The sequence below is a fragment of the Heliangelus exortis genome, chromosome 3 (genome assembly GCF_036169615.1).
Source record: "Heliangelus exortis chromosome 3, bHelExo1.hap1, whole genome shotgun sequence".
Taxonomy (NCBI): domain Eukaryota; kingdom Metazoa; phylum Chordata; class Aves; order Apodiformes; family Trochilidae; genus Heliangelus; species Heliangelus exortis.
In genome coordinates this window covers 70796447-70820060 of record NC_092424.1, presented here as the reverse complement: position 1 = coordinate 70820060, position 23614 = coordinate 70796447, and the positions used below count along the sequence as shown (strand labels likewise).

The window sequence follows — 23614 nt, the reverse complement described above, 5'->3', positions numbered from 1 at the left end:
GCCGTTACTCCCCCCCAGCCCCCCCCCTTCCCCCGGGAGGTGAGAAGAAACGGCCGCTCCCCACCGACCCACTCGTGTCTCGCTGACACTCGGGCCGGGGACAGCCGGTGCCGCTCCGCCGCGTCATCCCGAGGCAGCGGCGGAATCCCGGGCGGAGGGTCTGCCGGGCGGCTCCCGATCCCCCGCCCGCGGCGGGAGCCTGCCCGGCTGTTGGGGCGCTGGCTGTGGAGCCTTTACGTAAATCCCTTCGCCGTAATGCCCGTGGGTCACCCAGGGGCAGCGACACGGGCGGTGCGTGGGGGGACGCCGGGAGAGCCGGTCACGCCGATGAGCTGTGACACTGGCGTGTAGCCCCGGCGTGGCCACCGGCTGCACCCGTCAGGCTGCCCTCGGAGGTCCCTGCGCCGCCGGACACGGCGCGGTGAAGCTCTGTCCGCAGCGGTAACCTGGATTGGGCCGTGTACTGCCAAGCAGGGAAGCGTTCGGTGCCAGTTTAGGCTGGAGCCTACCCCTAAAATAAAAACAAAGTTAATTCAGTAAGTTGGGATAATTCGCGTCCGAGCTTAGGGAGCTGATGCTCCTTTTTTCCTGCACGGTTTTAACAGGAGGCAGTTTCCATGCTTCACGTTTGAGGGGGCAGGTGGCAGCAATGATTTATAAAAGAGAGATCACATTCTTTTTTAATTAAGTATCCTTGTAGATTTTATCTTCCCTCAATTTGACAGGAGCACGTAAGACATTACATGAGTCTGGCAAATCGCACGTGCCCTTTCTACTAACAACTTGCAGAAAAACAGTCCCAAGATTTAAAAAAAATTAATAAATGTGGGAGACAGAAGTCCAGTTTTCTAACCTACGGCCAGTTAGGGCAGTTACATTTTTTGGCTATATGTAATGTCACCGAAATTAGCAACAAATCAAACTTGACAGCTTTTCATGAAATGTTTTACTTACACAATAAACTCAGCTGGTGCTGCCACTTCTACTGAACAGATTCACTTCGCCTTTTAATAAAAGCCAAGTACTCTCATTATACCGCAATTGTCCCACGTTTTCCGGAGTAAAAGGATTTAAGACTAAAGGTGTTACTTTATTATAAAATAAATAGGTGAGGATGGATCCTGCCAGGAAGAGTGACGGTTTCCAGCGTGAAGGATGTGTCAAATAGAAGTAGCAAGACAAGTACACTCCAGGCAATCGGCAGTAAATGCGCAGGTAGAACACATTAGCTCTGAGCACCGCTGTGAATTTGACAGATAAATCTTTTGTTTGTTATCTCTGAAACTGCATTTCCCTACGAGAAGCCCACTTTTTTTTTTTTTTTTTTTTTTTTTTTTTTTTTTTTTTAGCAAAAGCAAATATAAAGACATTCAAGTGAATTGAGAAATAACTTGTCCGGAAAAAAAAAGAAGTAGATAAATCTACCCCATAAATAACTCATCAATTTTCTACCTACTTCCTGTTTCCTCGGGACTGAACCATACAAAAACTGGCTCTTAAAAGATCATCACCGTTTCAGATTTTCAGCTCTTCCTTTAGAAGCAGTTCTCTAAAATCTTTTTCTTCCACTTGCGTTGCTCTCCTAAAATTGGAATTTAGGACTTCTGGCATGCTTACAGTGTCATGTTCCACGAATAATCCTAACAGATAATAGTTTGTTGATTTAAACTTTGACTGCTCTTTTTATTATTGTTATTAATAGCTGTTTAAAGGAGTCCTTTAAAGCAGCAACAACCAGCATTAGGACTCCTCTGATGAATCACGTGGATGAAGGATATATTTTTATTAACAAGACAAGGGTTCTGCAGTTCGCAGTTCATTCACTCCTCAGAGATAAGGAGAGCCTTTCAGTTAGCACCATGAAGGCTGAAGATTATCGCATGGTTTTCCCCCTCCCTGTACTGTATGGCTGAGTGTTTACTTAAAGGGTACATGTTTTAACACCTGGGCCGGCTGCTAAGTACTTTTAGATCTCAGCTGGATTTTACTTAATGCTCTACTTAGTGGGAATAAGGAAAGGCAACCATAAGGCAAGAGCCAGCCAGTGGAATCCCAAACTCAATTTCAGAGCCCTTGAGAAAATACTTGCAAGTTTGAACTCCACCTCATTTCTGCTCTATAGTGCTGGCCCCAGGCATTGTAGCTACCAGGGACCCAAGCCCAGGAGGAGACCTGAAGGGCCTCAGCTAAGCATAAAGAAGGATGAGCTATTGTTGCAGTAACAGCATTCATTGAAAAGGGAGTGAACCGAGTTGTCTCCAGGCAATGCAGGTAGCAAGCTTAGATTGGCTTCCCAGCCAGACAAGTCCCAATTTTTTTTTTTTTTTTCCACAATTTGAACTTGTGCTACACAAGTCGTTTATTCAAATGTTCATTTTTTTTCCCCTTCGTGCCTTTGGCTCAAAAGCCACTCAGTGACACTGCGTCAATCTTTGGAAAATTCCAGGTCACCAGGGAGGGGAGCTGAGATGCTCCAGAAAGAGTATTCTTTAGGAAAAAAAACCACCATTGCTCGAGTACAATGGACCATTTTCACCCGACCAAACTCCAACTAGACATCAGCCATCACCAGCAACGTGTTGATGGCCCCTGGAAAGCTAAACCCTGTCTGAAAGTTGTATGGAGTTTTATAAGGGTGGACTATGGAGGCTCCTGAGAAGTTTCCACTTAGAAACAGTAAGGTGCCAGACCCTCCCCCAGGAATGCCCAATCTGTACGAGTTCAAGAGATTCAGTCAGCTGGAGGGTCCCCTGGGCAGTGCTGAGGGACCAAGGTGCTGGCAGAGAGGCAGCAGAGCTGGCAGAGCTCCTCACTATAGCAGGCCCTCGGCTGGGTGTCAGAACAGCTCAGCCTGCTGAAAATCAGGACAAAAGCATGGGGTAGGAGAATGATCCTGGGGTAGGAGAACTGTGTCCAGCTCTGGGCCCCTCAGTTCAGGAAGGATATCGAGGTCCTGGAGCAGGTCCAATTGAGGGCAACCAGGCTGGTGAAGGGACTCGAGCACAGATCCTATGAGGAGAGGCTGAGGGAGCTGGGGGTGTTCAGCCTGGAGAAGAGGAGGCTCAGGGGAGACCTCATCACTCTCTACAACTCCCTGAAAGGAGGGGGTAGCCAGGGGGGGGTTGGTCTCTTTTCCCAGACGACTTTCAACAAGACAAGAGGGCACGGTCTCAAGTTGTGCCAGGGGTGGTTTAGGTTGGATATTAGAAGGAATTTCTTTACGGAGAGGGTGATCAAGCATTGGAATGGGCTGCCCAGGGAAGTGGTGGATTCTCCATCCCTGGAGATATTTAAAAAGAGACTGGATGTGGCACTCAGTGCCATGGTCTGGTAACTGCAGCGGGAGTGGATCAAGGGTTGGACTTGATGATCTCTGAGGTCCCTTCCAACCCAGCCAATTCTATGATTCTATGAATCTATGATTCTATGATCTGAAACTGAGAGGCCCTTTTGCTTCCTGTGCCTTATACATTTGGAATAAGCAAGAATCCAACCCAAAACCTTCCACAAGGCTTCTTTCTTGCAGCCCCTTGCAATATCTTACAGTACTCAGCAGGCAGAGATGCAGCACAAGGTGCTGAAAGCACTTCCAGCACCGACTGATTTTGGCAGTTTCATCCTGTAAAATTATTTCTATGGTACCAGTACACGGTCTATCGCTTTTCCTCACCACATTGAAAGCAGGACACCTTGCAGCCAGACACAAGAGTCAGAGTCCAGAAAAGAAGCAGCTGAGAAACAGCCTTAGCTGTGAGCACACTCCTCTCTGCAGATCCAGTTCCTTACAACTTTTTATGGGTTTTTTTACAACTTTTTTTGTTTGTTTGTTTTATGCAAAGACCCTATTAAAAAAAAAAAAAGCCCCTTTGCTCAAACAGACAAACCCTCACTGGTAACCAGGCTCCTTTCTACCTGCCCTTGGAATGACTGAGTGATCCCTTTGCTGCCATCCACACCACACGTGGAGCAAGCAGAGGTGGGTGCCCCCTCTCACAGAGCAGCCCAGAACCCGGGAGCTGCTCGGGCACCATTTCTTCACCCAAATGCGGTTTGAAAGCTGCCGCTGGAAGGGTGCTTTGTCTGGGAGATTGCTGAGTGGGAGAGGCTTTTACTGTGGTTTCCTACAGGCTCGTTGTGGTTCAGATGGGCTGGATTGCCCTCTAGAGGGAAGCCAAGCAGGCTTGCCCTTGCCCCTGTGGCAAGGGACCAGCCGGACGGCTTACATGGGTGATGTTAGCAGTCAGGCACTGACTCACAGAAATTGGGAAAGTACTTAAATTAGGCAGCTTGGAATTCACCTTAAATTATTTAGGCGTGTCTTGGATATAAATAAACTTCAAAGAGACTAAATAGGTTTGCAAAAAAACCCCAAACCCAACAAATAAAAAAAAAAAAAAACAAACCAAAAAACCCAACGACTTTAAAATCTTTCACCTTGGGTAATAATTAAAAACTCAAGTGATTCTTAGGACTTTGAGAGACTCTCAAAGGCACTGCTGAAAAGATCATTAAAGAAAATCAGTTCCAATAACTCATCTGGTCTGCAGTAAAACATGGTCTGCAACATGAAGTTTATAAAACTGAAGTATTTAAAGGTAATAAGGCAATGTGATAACAAGCTCCATAATCCTTAATGCTTATCACTGCCAGTCAGACTGAAAGGACACATCACACAATAATATTTAGAACCTCTGTTGGCCCACAGGCAACAATACTGAACAAGCAACGTGCTGCGGGCAATATCCATACATTGTTATAACCCGGGCAGAAAAGAAAAGTGGCAGACACCTGAACTTCATTTATATTTTTAAACTCCCCATGGCTGCAAGCAGTGTTGGAGGGTTCTGCCAGCAACATATTACGCTGGTTGGGATACACTAGTTTAGGGTGCCAGTTAGTATAATTGCAGTTTGGTTTTTTTTTTTTCTCAGAAACAAAATTGTTACATGATACTCTGCTGTTCCTAGGCACAGTGATAGTTGCTCTTGGAAACTTCTGAGAATTGCTGTTTAGCTAAACTACACAAAGATGGGCAAGAAATAATTGTAGCTGTATTGCTTGCTGAATCGAGGATATCAAGAATATCAAGATAGAGAATCCACCTGGCATCTTTGGATTTGAATCTTGTTCATTTCCAAAGTGCATGTGGGTTGAAAATCTTACACTTAAAAGAGGAAATAGGAAAAAAAAATTACCAAATGAACATTCATTAAGAAAAAAACCTTTTCTATCCTGAAGTACCAAAGGAGCATACTGGCAAGGCAGCAGATACATAACAGTTGAGCACCAAAGTAAAAGGAATTTGATGTAAAAGTTTAAAATAAAAATTAGATCAAAGCTGCAGTAGAAGATGGAGTAAGAATGTAAAGGAGCTTCAAGAACAGAGTAACTAATCCAGTGAGCAACCTAAAATCTCCTTCTGTGTGGCAACAGCTCACTTATGCATCGTTTGCAGCCCTAACTGTTTAAAAACTGCCAAATCTGAGCAATTTCACTCTTGGAAACATGTCTCTTAATTTCTTGGCAATTAAATTGCAGTTCTCTTCACACTGGTTAGCCAAGAACTGCACCATTGTACACTATCCCACAATTTTGCATTTCAAAAGAAGTAATGCTCACTTAATGCACAGTCACTGTATTATCTGCACCATAACTATGAATGATCAAACATACCATAATATTATGTCTACTCGCCAAAATTCTGTGCTACTTCCAAAAGAGGCAAATACAGCCTGAAAACTCCTTTCTTTCAAAGATCTCCGCATCTCCAGTCGAGTGCAAACAGCAGTGTTCTCTGGACACTTAACACTCAGTCCCCTATCATGCCATTGGTTCTGTTCTGTAGCCTCATACATCATTGAGATGTTCAAGTAAAAAAATTACTTTTTTGTTTGTTAGCAATGTAGAAAACTAGGATTCTTTGATAATTCAGCTGGCTGTTTTTCTGTATTTTTTTTTCTCTTGTGTAAACACTTCCTTTTTTTTTTTAGTGGAAGCAGTAGTATTCATATTGTAGGAATCCCTACAGAAGGAATACTCTTTGTTTCAGAGCCTGAAACTGAAACAGCCTTTCTAGGCTTTTTGAGCCCCAGCTGCTTCTATCATGAGCATCATGTTATACAGTCCCTTTCACAAAGAACTCACTGTCTTAGCAGCTATGACACTTCCTTTTTGGTCTTTACTCTTGCTACTATTTGAAAGCTACTCCTGAATCAAATTCTTTGGGTGGATGGGAGCCTTTCCTTCTGGACTTGCATTAACACAGATCTCTGGTTTGACTACTAGATGCTTCAACCTATCTAGTATAATCCACTAATACCCTGCAGAAATGACTTTGAGAACAATCTTGTGTTCAAAAAGTGTATGCATTTTATCCATCAGAACACAAATTTGCCTTTGAAATCGGAAAATTTAATCTGGACTGATTTTTTTTAAATAAAAAAGATAGGTGTGGAGACCTGGGTTCACAAGAAGGACAGACAAACCCCCACTTGTTCTTAGTGGTTTTCTATAATAGAATGTGATTGAAAGCAATTACTTTTCATAAAAGTTTATATAAAAAATAGTCCCAGGCATTAATAATAGGACCATTTTCAGCAGCAGCAGTTGTCTTTAAGAAATACTAGATGTTTAAATGCTGTTCATTTTCCTGCAAAGATACCTTACCATAGCATACTTACATCTAAAAGCCACCTATAGCTTGTGGGCATACAGCACACACACAGTGATCAGAGATAGTGCCATACACAGTTTTTGTACATTGACATAAAAAGTTAACATATTAACCTCCATAGGTTAAAAAAAACCCCAACATTGTTAGATAAAAATAAGTCTTACTGATAGAGACACTTTTTTTCTGCAATGTTCTCCTGCTAAACCCATTTTTTAAAATCTTGGTGCTGAAAATAATGATGCAAGCAACTCAGTATAATTGTAGAAAATTATTGCCAGTGATTTGCATATGAAATACACACCTTTTACTGCCTCTAGTTAGCATTGTTCAACTAGCTTATAAATAGTACAGCTGACATGCTGCAAACAGAAAACAGTTTTCCATGGGCACATGCTATGAATGAAGAAATGTTCAGACACAATGTGCAAGTTGGAGAGATTTCATCAAACCTAGCCAAGAGGGAAAAATGCTTCATTTCCCAATCATGCTCAGTTTCAGAGAAGCTGGCCATATAGAGAGCATCATGCTCATCTGTAGAGTAAAGCTTTTTAAAATGAGTGTTGATGTTTTTCTGGTGTAAAAAAAAAAACCCTGCTGTATTACGACTTGTTTTAGATTTTTCTAATTACTTACACATAACATTTAATTTTTATAATTTGTCATTTAGTAACTGTTAACATTTGAGCCTTACAATTGATACATGTCTTCTGCTGTAAAAGTCAAAGGCGTAAAATAAGTCCAGATTTAAGATCCTGTTTTTGGTGCAAATAAAATATAAAATATAAAATACAATATTTTAATTTTATTTTTATAATATATATATTTTATATAAAATATAAAATTTTAAAATTTTGAAAATAAAAATGTTGACCATTGTTCTAATAATAAAGCAGAGTATTTTTAATCTTTGTTGCTTGGGGGAAGGAGCAAAGGAATAAAGAAAAAATGGAATAGGATGAAAAGGAAAAAAAGTAAATTTTTATAACAGTGCTGCAAAATTGAAATTCTACCATCAGGATATGCCTCAAATTGAATTTTGTAATTTTTTATTTTATACATTTCTTAAGAAACGGGTAAATCTGAGAGCTGCCATTTTAGTTATCAGTAGGACACCTGTCTGTCACTGTTATCCAAGAGCAACTTTCCCATGTGATCCGATCCCTCTTTTCCACTGCAGGTGGACTTGCAGTTTCCTCACGTGAAGTCTGTACAGTACTGCTTTACAGGTCAGTAAGTTGTCTTGTCACTGGGTCTAGCTTGGAGAAAAAGGCCCCCTTTCCTCTATAGGTGTACCCTGACAAAAAAAAAAAAAAAAAAAAAAAAAAAAAAAAAAATTAAAAAAAATCTTTTCGCAAATAAGATGGGCTGGAAGTCACCTCGCAGTGTTGCAGGGAACGGATCTCCTACACGTGGGGGAGCCCGAGCATTCCTCTGGATGCTGCTGGTGCCTGGGAATTCGTCAGCAGAGCCGGGAGCTGGCGAGCACGGATGCCTGAAGGTGCGGACAAAGGTGATTGCGGGAAGCTTTGCTGTATCGATTGCCAGTTTGTTTGTCACCCTCTTCTCCCCTTCACAACTTAGAGCAAGCATTGTGTTTTATCTTTTTGGTGGGTTTAGAGTCATTTGCAATCGGACTTTTAGCTTAATGGCTACTTTCTCTTAGCTTTAGAAAAACAGGCTTACCCTAAAAGAGAAATGTGAACATGCTAATTATTTAAATAATGCATTTTGGGGATTGGTTTCTGAAAAGAAAAAGAAAAAAAAAATGAAATGCAAAGACCGTCAGAAAGACGACTTCCAGAACTGGAAATATTCTTTTCTTTGAACTCCTTTGAGAGACTAAAAAGCTCTAGCTTTTTATTTTTCATAAGACACTGTGCAGGTAGAAGTACTTTGAAGACTACAAAGAAGAAAAAAAGAAGTTTGATGCCTCACTTTTCTGTGGGATTGAAGTAGCTGATGAGAGTAGTGACAGCTTGTGATCTGACCCAGAAGCCACTTCCATGAAAAATCTGCAGCATGGCACAATTGCTTGAGTTAGCCTTTTGCATCTAGGAAAATTCAAATACTATCTGCTCAGAAAAAAAATCAAGGTGAGATCTCATCAGCAGGTTTACCCCTGAGAATGCTGGTCTGGCTTCTTTAGCACTGCTTGGGGCAAGAAGCCTTCCCCAGCCATTCCAGAGAATGCTTCCTTAATCTTTCCATTAATCTAAAAAAAAAAAAAAAAAAAGCTTTCCAGTCTTTTAGCAACTTCTATCAAGTTGGACAGTTGACTATGGGCCAAGTGGCCATTCTTTATTGCAAATATGGCAAGGCTCATGCAGGGTTACATTAGGAGAAGCACAGCCATCTGAGCTGGTGTGACAGGCCACCAAATCCATGGAGTCAAAAAAAAAAACTGGTTGTCCCTTTCCTCTGCCTGGGAGAGACAGGGCCTCTCTATTCCTGGGTGGAGTATTCATTACCTGATTCTTCTGACTGCAAACCAGAAGTCCCTTCTTCAGGTCAGAAGTAGGAGCATCCCTTCTATTCTGTCTGGGAATTCCTCAACAGCAACTGGAGCAGTAATTTTTCTACACAGGCTCTTTCTGGCTGTTGTTTTTCCTGACAGTTCTCATACTCCGGCTTCTAGGTTTGAGGTGTGTTCCCCATTCCACCTCCTCATCTTCTCCTTGTGGTTGTGCAGACAGAACCACACGAATGTGCCCCTGATACACTTCTCTTTGAGCAATGAGCTCACTTAATAGCCAAGATGATGCTTGGTACAGACAAAAAGGAAGATACTGTCTTTGAATAGCAGGAGCTGTTGGGACAGTTTTTCCCCAGCTGAGACACAGGTCTGTAGGGTCAGGCTGGAAGAGGCACTTTGAATCACGAGAGCTGGCCAGCCAAGCAACCCATAGCTGGGGCCTCGATGTGTGGCCAAGTCACTAGTGCCAGGGTGCTGGTGTGAAATGACAGTGCTCTCCATACCAACTTCTGCTGCACAGACCATGCGTGCTGGACTTCATACGGGTTTCCAAATGCCTGGCGATCATCCAGGATCACCTGTAGATCACCTCTGCCACTGCCAATTCCCTCACATACTGTATACCACTGCCAGTGGTTGTCCACTTGCCTTGAGAGTTTACAAGATCTTCCTTGAAGGGACACCTTTCTTTCCTTCATGCTTGGCAGGAACTGCCTCCAGACACCGCTGATTATTGACCCTTTTACAGTCCCTTTGTTGATGCCCCAGTCCCTTGTGAGGGATCCTACCCTCTGGGCTTCCTTGCTCTCCAGTTCCTGACTGTCTGCCCCTGTATCCCAGTATTGGAGCAAGCAGGTAATCATTAACTCACCAGGCTATCATCTTTGTGCCTATCTCACAGCTTATCTGGGGATAAGGAGCAGGTGGTTTCTGACTCATTTATGATTTCTGTGTCTCTCCTCCTGTTCCTGTGACTGACCTGCTGCACAAGCAGCTGCCTCTCTGATTCCTCCTCCTGTTCTCCCTTAGGAGAAGTTTTTTCCTCCCTTAGCAAGTCGACTTCCACCTTTTCTTCTTGACTATAGGGCTGACAGGTATAGTTGAGAGATGGGTCTCTGGCTCAGCCATGGGGCTATATGCATGTCCTCAGATTCAGAAACTCCTTCTGCCCCTTGAAAATGCTGAACAGGACTCAGTAGGTGCAGGCCACGCCCAGCACAGTGCAAGAAGTTCTGTCCCTTTAGCAGAGCCAGGGCATCCTTTTCTCAAATGCTGTCACTTAACAGGATCTTACACTTGTTTGGGTGCCAAGTCCCACACCATCAAAGGGGAAAACTGTAGATACCTTCTTGTATTCTCCCACGCAGCTTGCCACCCACAATCTCCCTGCCTCTGGGATATATATATCTGTGATATATTCCTAAATAGTCAATTAGCCTTACAAAAAGCTGGGAACAGATTACTGAGACACAATGTGAGCATTCTGATTGTCCAGGGATGTTCAAAAGACTGAAGAGTCATTGTAACAAGGTGGAAAGCACCTACTCTGCAGAAAATTAAGGGGAAGGTGCCATTCTTTGTTTCTTCCACAAATTGGTTCTCCGGAAAAAAAGGAAAAGGTGTAATTGTTAATTGTCTCCACGAGATGGTTCCCAAAGTACTGGGATAGTAGCAGTACGGGGGCCCAAATATCAGATTAGGCTCAGAGCCAGTGCTTTCATCATAGCTCTCCAGGGCAAAACACAACTGGGTGCTACACATCACACACAGCAAACTGCAAAAGCCAAACCCAGCCTTTAACAAGCTCTCAAATTTGATGTACAGCAAGAGCAGGAGCATAACATGGAGGGGGTAAGGGAAGAAGTAAATCTTTACTGAGAACAAGTAAGTCTACATGATGACCAGCAACAGCTAAACAAGTGTGGTAAGTTCCCTCGAGCACCCTCCCATGAAGTGTCTCATTATCTTGAACCCTACACATCCCCACATCAAGTGCTAATAAAAACTGTGGTGGACACACCCTGGATGGTAACTAATCACCTCACAGCCACACAGTCACCACTCTCCACAGTGGGATGGGAGAGAGAATTAGAGAGGCAACAGTGAGAAAATTCACAGATTGAGCTGAAGACAGTTTAATAGGTAAAAGGAAAAAAAAAAACCAAACCAAACCAAGTGATGCAAAGAAATAACCACCAACCAACGCCCAGACAGTCTGAGCAATGGACCCTTGAAACACTCCCACATCCAATCCCCAGTTTCTATTGCTGGGCATCACATTATATGGTGTGGAGTTTCTCTGTGGTCAGTTGGTTCAGCTGCCCTGTCATGTCCCCTCCCAGCCCCCTGCCCACCTCCGAAGTACTCACTGTGTGTTTGAGTGAGGAGAAGAGAAAGCTGTGAAGCTAAACAAGCACTCTTGAACAATATCTGAAACATCAGTGTGTTAGCAATGATGTTTGGGCCATGAATCCAGAACATAGCACCTTAAAGGATGCTATGAAGAAAATTAACTCCACCACCACAAGACCCAGTACCTCAGGTTAAATTTTGGGTTCTCTTCTTTATGAGGCTGCACCTGAACCGGCCTGGGATGATACGGAAGTCACACAGATAAGTGGAGGGTGACCTTATTAGTCATGGCCACCGGGAGAAGCTGATAGAGCTGGGGTTGCTCTGGCTGGTAAGAGGAGGCCAACAGGCAATGGAAGTGCAGCACACAGCTGCAGGACGGGGAACTGGCAAGACAGCAGGGCCAAACAATTCTTAGCAGTGGCAGGTGGTGGGTAATAGGGAAGGGCTGTCTGTTATGGTGAGGGAGGTTCATATTGGACATCAGGAAAACTTCACAAGGAAGGTGGGGTAGCACTGGGACAGGTTGCATGGGAACCTGTGGAAGCTCCATCCCTGGTGGCTTCCAAGACAGGACTCGATGCTGGTAACAGTCCACTTCAAATGTGAGATTTCACTAGATGACTTCCAGCAGTCCCTTCCAGCCAACATTTCTATTCTTCTAAGTACCTCATTTTCCAAACAACCCATACAGTGCTACCACAATTCTGGAGCCAGAAATACTCGGCTAAGCAGTTAAAAGATTTTCCATGTCAGACCTATGAAAGAGCCATTCTAAACACAGCAGCTGTGCTTTTAGTAGAAGATTAATTTAATTTGGTTTATAAAGCAACTGGGACCTTGTCCTGTATTTTGTGCATACATACAATAGTCCAGAGGACCAGCTGGACAGGTCTGGAGCTCTCAACACAAGAAGGACATGGAGCTATTGGAGCAAGTCCACAGAAGGGCCACGGAGACGATCAGAGAGCTGAAGCACTAAAAAGTCAAACTGAAAGAGTTGGGGTTGTTCAGCCTGGAGAAGGCTCCAGGGAGATCTTATAGCAGCCTTCCAGTACCTGAGGGGGGGTACAGGAAAGCTGGGGAGGGACTTTTCACAAGAGCATGTAGTCATAGAAGAAAGGGCAATGGCTTTAAATTGGAAGAGCTTAGATTTCAGACATTAGGAAGAAATTCTTAAGTGTAAAGATGATGAGACACTGGGACAGGTTGCCCAAAGAGGTTGTGGATCCCTCCTCTGTGGAAGAGTTCAAGGCAGGTAGGACAAGGCTTTGAGCAACCTGATCTAGTGGGAGGCTCATGGAAGGGGTTGGAACTGGATGATCTTTAAGGTCCCTTCAAACCAAAACCATTTTATCATCCTATGATTGGTATGTCTGGTCGAGTAGCTGGATGACTGCAGTGGTGTCAATGGTTTCTTCAGCCACCACCCCCCACATCACAGGCTTCCCTTTCCCTGGCCTCCTTGCGGGTGGGTAAAGGTGGGGTAAAGAAAAGGAATCAGAAAGAAAAAAACCTAGAACAGCCGTAAGGTTCTGCCACTGCTCAGAAATTGCATAGTGTGTGGTTGAGTATATTAATACACAGCAGTGGTAGAATAAGAGAGTTTGATACAGGGGTACAATGCCTTGCTTGTAGTTCATCTGTAGGAAACAAGACAACAAAAATTCCTCAATAATTACAGGCAAATAAATATAAGACTTCTTAATAATATTGGTACGGAACAATTTTTATTTATTTATTTTAAACTAATGTTAAAAATAATTTAAGAGCAATCAGAACTTTCTGGTGATAAAATTCTAAAAAGTCATTAATTTTTGCTGATTTGCCTTTATTAGTAAAAAGTACAAATAAAAATTGTACTTCTATTAAAAAGAAAACCAGGCTTACAGTTTTACAGTGTTCGATTTTTTTTTTTCACACAATGGAGCTGAATAAGGGGAGATGGCTCCAACAAACTCAAGCTTCTTGTAGCCCTAAATCATTATGAAATCCTTAGCATAGATGTAAGTCAAAGAGAAGCTCTTAACCAAAAGAAAAAAAAAAAAGCTGAAGTATGACTCTGGCAGAATGTAGGTATTTCTTTCAAATACATGGTTTTCAGAACTTCAGGGACCTTTCACAGGTGAAAATGTGTGGTGATCAGCTAAGGCAGATGCCTATGGCTGCCACTGCCTGGAATAACCTATGCTTCTCAGTGCTCCTGTTCTGTCTCGAGCATTCCTGCTTCAGGCAACAGCACTAACTCTGGCAGAAGTGCCAGAAACTTGGGAAGAGAGAAAATGCCAGGGCAGGCAAGAGAAAGAAAGTGGAGGCAAGAAGCAGTCTGGTGTTGAAGCTATTCTCAAACAGTCTTGAGTTCCGGACACTGCTCCCACACAAAGAATCCATCTCACGGGTGCATATTATACATATAATATTATAGTATAATGTAGCATATATTACACAGGATATTATATACATCATGCATGATGTATTTTCAATGTATTTTTAGAGGATAGAGTTTTATTTATATTTTGCATTCAGCAGAATGCCGACACATTGGTCTACGACAAACAAGCTGTGTGACAGGGGGAAGGAGTGCAGGAGGAGAAGAAGGGAGAAGAGTTTAACAGAAATAACTCCACTTAATGTTTGAGTGAACGATGTAATGAAATCTGTTTGCTGTGCTAGCTGTCTCCAGATTGGGCTGTAATTACACCACAGAAGGAAGAAAGGTAGCTGAATCTCAATCTAGATCATTTATGTAAACTCAGCCTTCTTGTCAACGGCATTCTCAGATTGCATGCATGCAAACCACAGAAATCATCTCCTATGAACAAACCAGAGACAGTCTCAAATTGCAGGCTTCTGATACACCTTATATGCTGTCTGTAATTGGCCTTTAAAATTCAACACACTGAGGTTCAAAACTGCTCCAGTATTTTCTGAATTTTATTTAGCGCAGTGAGAGACTGTACTCACCGAAGAGCATTCCTTCTTCCTTTCTGCCAAAGGCCCATGTCTAGCCTTACAAATTAATGTTTATTTGTCTTAAATGAATGGAAGTGTCACAAACCCAGGAAATTATTTTCTATAAGACTGTGTTGAAACAAACTGCTTGATCTGAGGGAGGGATATGCCCTCCCCTGTAAGAGTAGGAAAAACCTCATTCTTTGACCCATAGCAACGTACTTTATACACGCTATATAAAACCCAGGCAGTCACTTCCCTTAACAGAGCCAAATTAATATTTGATTAAGTATTTTAAAGCTCCTACTTACCATGCTTGACACATTTTCTCAGATACGGAAAGCATTAGGCACAGTGTAATTTTACATTTGAATACATAAAAACAGTGAGAGGAGACATGACTGCACGCGGGCAGAGCGAGGATTTTTCCTCATTAATCCCTCAAGCTGCCCTTCCCCTCGAGAAGCAAGCACGTTAATTCCCATCTTCAGCGGCTCTCTCGCTCTCTCTCTCTGGGCAGGTTTGAGCGGGTTTCTTGTGACACCTGGATCTTCACGCCCCTCCATGCCTCCCTCAGGCAGGAAAACCACCGGCCTCCGCCCTGGCGCCGTCCCCGCCGGTGCCCAATCAATACCGACTTATTTCCTGTCCATTTGCTGAGGTCACGGAAACAGGACTCATTAATTATTTCTACCGGTGCAGCCTCAAGTGCGCTTCTGGCACAGCAAGTGAAAGCCATCTGTGACCTTTTTCTCTTCCCCCTCATGAATTTTGGTGGTGGTGGCGGCGGCAGCCGGCGCACCTTCTCCTGCTAGGCCGGGAGGATGAGGTGCCCATCGGCGCGGGGCGGCGGCGGTGTCCCCATCCCACCGGGCTGCTCCTGCCAGGAAGGGAGAGCGGGCTGTCCCTGGGAGGTGGGTCAGGGAAACCTGGTCACGGCGTAGACGATGTTGGCCAAGGCGTCCCTGGCGTCGGAGGGAGGGAAGTGCTCCAGGGCCGCCAGCGCTCTGTTTCCGTGGCAGCGGCAGAGGTCGATGGCAGAAGTCACACCTTTGCCAGCCTTGATGGCTTCCTGCAGCTGTCAGAAAACACGGGTCACAAGGGGGTGGGTTTTAGCAGCGATGGTCACAATTATCTCCCAGAGAAGAGGGCTCCCACCAGCCCTCCCCAAGACAAAGGCAAGAACCAAAGCCAACAAGCAAAGCTCTCAAAATAGTCTCAGATGCTCAGTTCTGCTTCCTCACTACAGCAGGACTGCGGCCAGTTTATACATCACTTATTACTTCATCACCTGAAAGATGCTGGCACTCCAAAGGGCACATATAATTAAAAAAAAACCCCACACAAACCAAACACACTTCTAAATACCTGCCCAATTCATCCTTACCCACCGCCTGAGAGTTTTTGTGCAGAACTGGCAGAACAGCCACTCACACTCTCATTTTCTGCATTCAAAAACTGGATTTTATGGTCACCCATTCTATCCCTTGTTTTTGGAAACAGGCACAGGATGACACATGTTGAACTCCTGTAGTTTGTAATACAGGTTTCTACTTACGTGCCATCACATTTGTTTATGTACAACATTTGTTACAGTGGACAAAAAACAGATTTTGCCAGTAAAATGGAATTTGTAAACTTTATCATACTGAGCTCTATCCATGCAAACTCAATCTCATAAAGGCTAGGGATTTTGACAACAGTTTAGAAAGACATCATATGAGAAAGAAAATATTTTCATAGAATAACAGACATTTTATGGCAAGCTGCTGGAAAGATCTGGCACCTAAAAGCCTTGAGTAAACAACAGGTTAAATTGCTATAAAATAATATGAACACACACATCATACAAAACATGTTTTGTGCATACAAGACTGGTTTTCCCCAGTACCTCAAATGAGCTGAAGCTCTGAAAAGTAACCACACTTATTAAGGGCTTTATAAAATTATTTTTTCCAGAATCATGAGACTGTCATGAAACACTGATATGCTTTTCCACACTTAAACACGTGTCCCCATTCAAAGTCCAACCTGATGCCTCATGCCAGAGCCTGGGAAAAAAGGCCAGTTAGATCTTCAGGATTTGATTATTCCAAAAGCATTACAGAATTTTATGATCTTTCATGTGTTTCATCAGGCTTTCAGAGGTGGGTTACTTCACTGTATCAGCTTTTAAAAAAAGGGCTTTTCCTGAACACAGATATCTACCGTAACTAATTATACAGGGGTTTATAAATTATGTTTTCCTCCAATACACAGCCCAATGCTCCAATTAATTTATAAATACATCAGTATAGCCTTATCTATCTAGTTTAAATAATGTAAAAAATATCTAAACCATGACCAAATTGTAGAAGTCACCCATTTTATACAGATACTTGCACTCATACAGAACGAATGACATTTCTTATCTGAATACAAACTGAAGTCAATTCATTATCTGTATTTAAAGATGAAATTAGCTGAAAGCATATTACAGCACTCGAGTGTTCAAGTCCCAGTTTATAAAAATTTTATTCTCCACTTCAGTTAGAGTCTTCCTGCTCTGTGTGCCAGAAAGGAACTTGCCCTGAAGCGTAAATGCATTGCATAGCTAATTCAACACGTCACCTAACGAATGGGAATCAGTCATATAACCACAGCTCTACAGTAAAGGTAGGAACAGGTGAAATGAGGTACACTACCAGCATGAAAAAATGTCTCTTCCCCCTTCCTTGAGGCACAACTTTGTGAGATGGTAGGACCCACACATCTTGCACCAAACTCTGCTGATTCACTAAAGCTCATGAAAAAGGTTTAGCCTACCTGGTAATACCCACACAAGTATATGTTAAGAGGTAAACAGGACACAAAAAAATAGCTCCTAAAAAAAAAAAGTCTTTATACTGGTCAAAGATGTGATTGCATATATATACTATGACTTATTCATAACACCAAAATCTGGGACAGGGAAGAAATCTAACACAAGGACACAATCCATTTATATGCTTGTCTTGTGTAAGCCCTTAGACACACATAGTGCCTTGAAGCCAAAACAATTGCAAAGCTCGTGTCAAGCTATATGCAGAGGAATTAGTATACAAAAATCAAGCAAAGTTCAAGAAACCTCAAAATGAAAAATACTTGCACATATGGCAAACTCTTTCCTCAGCTTTTCAATTCGAGATCATCCTAGGTAACAATTTACAGTCCTTAAAAAATTACTTTTTTTTTGTTTCATTTGCAGAATGAACTGATCAGCTCAAATAAGCTCACACTCAGACAAACCAGTCTGGATTAACCAGATTGCATGCTACCACTATCTCAGCTGGGGTGGTAAAAGGAAAACCAAACCAAAACAACACAGTAGAGTAGTAGGATAATTATTAAAGAAATACAGTATATAACTTCATAGGAAACCAGGTTTCTGTAGCCGTGCTGTAGGCAAAAAACCCTGATTAAGCTTTTAGCTGTTAGTTGTATTAGTTACACTTTCATGTTCTCTTAATTTTGAGCTTCAATAATTTTATGTAATGAACTTCACAAATTAAGTAAATAGAAAATATCTTTTAGGTGTATTATTTTTTTGTTTCATTTGAATAGGAGCAGCCAATTTTTGAGGCAAATAAGCAGAAAAGCAAAATGAACTGCTTTGTTACTTTATAAACCTTAATTAATCTCCCTCATCAATTTCTTCTAAATAAAGGAATTTGCTCTTTAAGTCTCTACTTATATGGCATCATTTTATGCAGCAAGCATATTTCCATGTGTAGGAACAATTTAATCCATCATTAAAACACCAGCTTCTTCAGAGTGGCATTAAATAATTAAAACAGAATACAAGTCAAAATACAGATTGCTTTGACACACTTTTCTCCGGCTGAACTGCTGGATATGCTGGAATATTCCATGTCAATTTTTAAGATTTTGCTTAGAACATTGGCACTAAAGCTCTACATCTCTCTAAGGTGCCAAGAATCTGAAAAATTATTGAGGGTGTCTTGTTTTCTAAAAATCAGCTTAGAGAATAGTCTTGCAATAGTGAAGCCAAGCTAAGACTCAGATGGGAATTAATACACGCCTGCCCGCCCTGAAGACACAAACACTGTTTTAATTTGGCACCCATTTTCCTCAATATATTCAGATATTGTCCAGGCTTGAACCTGGTATGCTCAGAACCCCAAAGTTTCGTGTCTGATACATTCTATAAAAAAGCAACAACAACCACTATCACAACAAAATCTTCACAGGTTGCAAAAAATGCCTGGCTAGGCACTGAGAACACAGCACAGCAAGAGCTTTGCTCCATTCAGCCTGCTCTGCCTGCACTTAGCCTCATCCATGTGACCTTCAATAAATTTATTCTTAAAAATTTATGTTATTCTTATTTCTTCTCATTCCTTAATCTTTGACTAAAAGGAGGGATGGCTCTGACCAAGAGTTATAGAAAAAGTGAGAGAAGATTAGGAAGGGAGGGAACTGCTGATGGTTTCTTATTCTGAATGCTGTGAATCCAAATGGAAGGACAAGCTGCTGACTGGGCTCTATTTCTCCAGCTTCCTCCTTCCCATCCTTTCCATATCAGCTCCCTCTTCAGCCATCTTATACCAGCCATAGCCCTTCCAACTTTAAGGCTGCTTTCCACCATCTCCCTCTGCACCCTCTGGGAATGTCCTGCAAATAAATGCTCACAAGCCATTTGATGATTGCCTTTTGCCATGTCTTGTCCCACTGGAAAAGAGTTTTATATCAGCACTTTGTTTTCAGGCTTCCATTTCCTGCTCTTGAGGAGACAACCATAAGCACCAAATAGGTGCAATAGGGGCATTTTCCACTCAAGCCTCTGAGGTCTGCTGGTGGCCAAGAAGAGAACCAAAAACTTTAGTAGCAGCCACTGTCTGTGGAAAGGGGTATCTTGTTTCAAGACTTTTGTCTCACAACAGCTTCCATCTCTCATGTTAAAAGCTACTGGATAAACTGCAGAAGTAGTTTTGGGGCAATGGCCATGTAACCATACACAGTCTGCTCATAGTCTGGCCCTACATGTGGGAACACAGAGGTGCTACAGGTGAGAACTTCTCTGTTCAGCCATTTGTGTTCACCCTAAAACCACAAGAGTGTGCATCCCTCTGCTTATGAGCTAGCCAGACACTAAAACTAAGAAATTATTTCCTGTAGTATAGCATAAGTGAATTGTAAAAAGAAAACCTGTGTTGTCTAGGCTACACCACATATAAAATTATAGAGAATTCACATTACTGGTCCTACTCTGTAGCATTACTGTTTGAGGATTTATTCAATTAAATATTTAAACACATTAATAAGGGGTATTCTACATTTGGATTAACAACCTTGATAGGGTCTATACAGCTTTTAGATTATACTGATTTGTTACAAATATACAAAGAGTAATGAAATGGTGATGGTGAATCTTAAAACCAACCATTAGTTTCATACATGGTACTAAATGGTTGCCTAAGAGAAGCTGCCTCTAACCAGCATTCAACTAGATTCAAATCCATGACCAAGAGGACAAGAGGTCCCCATCCTGTTTTTTAGGTGTTTCAACTATACTCTTTCATTCATAGTTACCTACATGCATATTTTCTTACTGAAGCATTGTGTCCTTGCTGCAAAGATCATCAGAAACTTCTTGGGCTGCATTAACCAGAGAAGTCAGAAAGCAATTCCTGTCCTCTTTGGGGTGTGCGAGACCGTGCCTGGAGTGTTGTTCCCAACGCTGGACTTCTCAGTAAGTGAAAGACATTGCCATACTGCAGCAAGAGCAGTGGGAGGCTACCCAAATGATATGGGGCTGGAGAAGCACAAGGTCCACAAGGAAATGCTGGGAATTGCTTAGTTCAGCATTAAGAAGAGATGGCTGCTACTGCTGTCTCAACAACCCCATGGGCAAGGAGTCAGAACTGGACTCTTCTTGGAGGAATGCACATGGAAGGGGTGAGAGGCAAAGGACACAGGTTGCAGCATGGGAAATGCTGTTTAGACCCAAGGAAATCTTTCTCTACTGGAAGGGAGGTCAAGCACTGGAAGATGTTGTTCAGGTTGTCTATGAAATGTCTGTCCCTGCAGATACTCAAAACTCAACTGAGCAAACCCATCCTTGCTCTGCTTTGAGCCCAGAGCTCCCTTGCAACTTAAATTATCGTATGATTCTGTGAATAAAGTAGAGTTCAAAGTACTTTGCTTCCCAGTCTCTTTTTTAAAAAGACGAAGAGAAAATTACTCATGTACACCACAGCAATTCAGTATTTGCCCTTCAGCCCAACTGTTCTGGATTAGTGTAAGACAGAAGGACAGAAGAGGCAAGATAAGGACAGACAGGTTTAGCAGCTTAAAGAATTAAAGGAAAAAAAAACTGAGCTGGTGTTCAAGTACAAAACTACTTCAAATCTCTGACGAGATATTTCTGCCTTATTTCCTAACCAAAGCAAAAAAGTTTTGTTCAAATAGCTCTACCTGTAGGGAACAAATGTGAGGAGGGAAAGAAGCCTCCCTGAATATGTGGTGAGTATTTTGGCTGTACTAGGCTTTATGTGCAAAGGGAAAACAAGAACACTGAAATACTTTTTTTCAGTGATCAAATATAGAATTAAGTGATAAGATATCAACAAGTAACTTGAAATTTTTTTGCTATTATTGTGTTAGAAGAATGATCCTAAAGAGCTCTATTTCTTATATACTGAAATGTTCAAACACCATACACTCTCTCTGATCTCAAGGTGAGCTAAAACACAGCACTCCAAAACAAAAAGAAATTTCAAAACCACAAAATCTAAATTGATCTGTGGCCAGGTGACTGAATAATACTCCAAGTGTTTGCAGTGTTCTGCAATGGCTTTTCTGCAGTTTTCTGTTTTGGTGGAACACCATGCTCAATAGCACAGATGTTTTAAACTGCTGAAATGTTACCGTGAATAGGTCCAGACATATTTCACTGGTGGTAGGTCAATTTTGTAAATTTTTTTTATTACTTTTTTTTTTTTTAATACTTTGGAATGTCTCAGCATTATCAGATCTTTGCTGGCAATATGCAGCATATGCCAGCTGAAATCAGGGCAGTGTTTATCCAATATTTTCTTAGAAACTTTTCTTATACAAAAGAAACGCATCTTTAAAGAGCAGAAACCTCCATCAGCAGAGTAGGATTTGTTTTCCTTACTCATCTGACAAACTGAAAAATTCTCTTTTTATTTCAGACTCAAAAAGATCCTATCTAGGAAGAGATCAAATCTGGAGAGAGTCACCCCCAGCAGCAGAGGAAAGATTGCCAGCTTACAGGGAACACTGCTACTCCAGCTGTTACGCAGTTCTTGTAGTACACTTTGCCAAAAAGTTACCAGTCATCCTGAGACACTGATTGATTGTACAAACTCTTTAATATTTTAGAGGAGACACCAAGTCCTCCTCCTTATGCCTTTCCATGTCTTTCACAATGAACTTAACAAGGCCCACTAGCTTTTAAATCTAAACAATGGTGGTTAAGTGATGAAATTTTTGCCAAGTGTGACTTTCTTAAATCACATTAATGAAAATAATGATTGTTAATTGCCAGTTTAGCATACACAAGCAATTAACTTGGTATTTATGCTAAAAGATACGATAGTTGCTTGCTTTGCTGAAACAAAAGTTGCGCTGGATTCTCACCCTAAAGAAACCATGGAAAATACCCACTGATTAAAGACAAAGATGCAACTGATTTTTGGAACTTAATGTACACCTTGATAATTCCAACACCGTTAACTTCAACAAGGAGAAAATTGCTTCCTTTGAATGGGTTTGGCTGTTTTTGTAATATTATTACCACATCTAAAAAATCCTGTAGTCATTAATATACATAACAAAAGAAACTAATGGCAGTGCCTGCTCCAAAACAAACAAGACAAATTTTCATGGAAAACTGCCACAGGTCATAAGCATCCACAAACAACAATCCTCCCTTTTTTAACTCTTCATTGCATTTCAGAAGCAAGGGAGCGAAGAACAGCACGTGGCCGTGGCCGGCCCATACACCCCATGACACATCTCTGAGGGATTCCCTGGCATTTGATGAAAAACAGCTGTGGGACCACTGTCATTTATGCCAAGGGGCTGTAAACCTGCTCTGCAGTCAGCACTGCATCAGGATGGATGCACCAAGCTGGGGGAGGGAGCCACGGGACTCTTGGTACCTCTCGGTACCACAACTGGATGGCACTGTCTTATTGCTGTTTATTAGTTGCATGACAGTAGGCTACCACTGAGAAACCTCCTCGTTTCTGAATGTCACCTTTCCCATTTTCCTTCTCTAGCTCTTTCCTACCATATGGGAAGTTGACATTCGTACCGTGCAGTCTATATGCATGGCTGGATCTACCACTTCGAGACTCCTGGTATTTCCAGTACTGTACAAAAAGCTGCTCTGCTCTCTGTGTTAACACTCTGCATAGTGTTTTATATACAAACCAACATACTTTGTTTCCCATGCCAGTTTGGATCGAGGTCCTTTACAGACAGCAGAGCAAATGGACAAGGCTACAGAAAACAAAAGAAGTTTTGCTACATCCTCTTTCACTTGACTTCATTTTTCCTGAATAATGCATTTAAAGAAACAACAAATCCTTGCAGTAGCATACTGATAGGCTGCAAAACAAAGCATATATACCTTTAGTTAGCTTTGTCTTAAAATTTTTCTAGAGCATTGACCAGAAACTAGCTTACTCATTTCTGCTACTAGTTGTGCCTTCATTGTACAGGCTTGTTGAGTGAGTGTAATGCCAAGCACCACTAAGGTCTTGACTTCAGGGGAGAGTCTTAAATCTGCATTATAAAATAGTAAGCAATTAAACTCAATTTGTTGTTTCAGAAATACACACCTTACCTTGCATGTAAAGTAGATGTAAAATGGATAAAAGCGTTCTGATTTTAAACACTCTGAGATTTTTGCCAAAATCCAAATTACAAATAAGGGTGACAGGAAAGTTGCTGGCTCTTTCAGTCACATATATGAGTTTTGTCTCTGCCACGTACTGGTACTTTCTTTTTTGTTATATGAGAAATATACAAAGCTGAAACTACTTTTTCATCTGTAGAAGAGACTTTAAAACACCACAATGATGGATCAATAATTTGTCTGGATGCAGTGTAATGGTGTAGGAAATATAAGATACAGATACTAATGTGACAAA

The 23614-nt window shown here is 41.9% G+C and overlaps 1 protein-coding gene across 2 annotated transcripts in view; it reads right to left on the bottom strand.

Moving 5' to 3' along the window:
* Window positions 1-13312: 13312 nt before the first annotated feature.
* PDSS2 (decaprenyl diphosphate synthase subunit 2) overlaps window positions 13313-23614 on the bottom strand; it is a 114678-nt gene continuing 104376 nt past the window's right edge. The window contains exon 8 of one of the 2 annotated variants that reach the window (XM_071741225.1): window positions 13313-15528. In XM_071741225.1, coding sequence (XP_071597326.1) covers window positions 15370-15528 — 159 coding nt within the window. In that variant the 3' untranslated portion in view covers window positions 13313-15369. The remainder of the gene's footprint in view (window positions 15529-23614) is intronic. The other variant, XM_071741226.1, reaches the window with a different exon arrangement.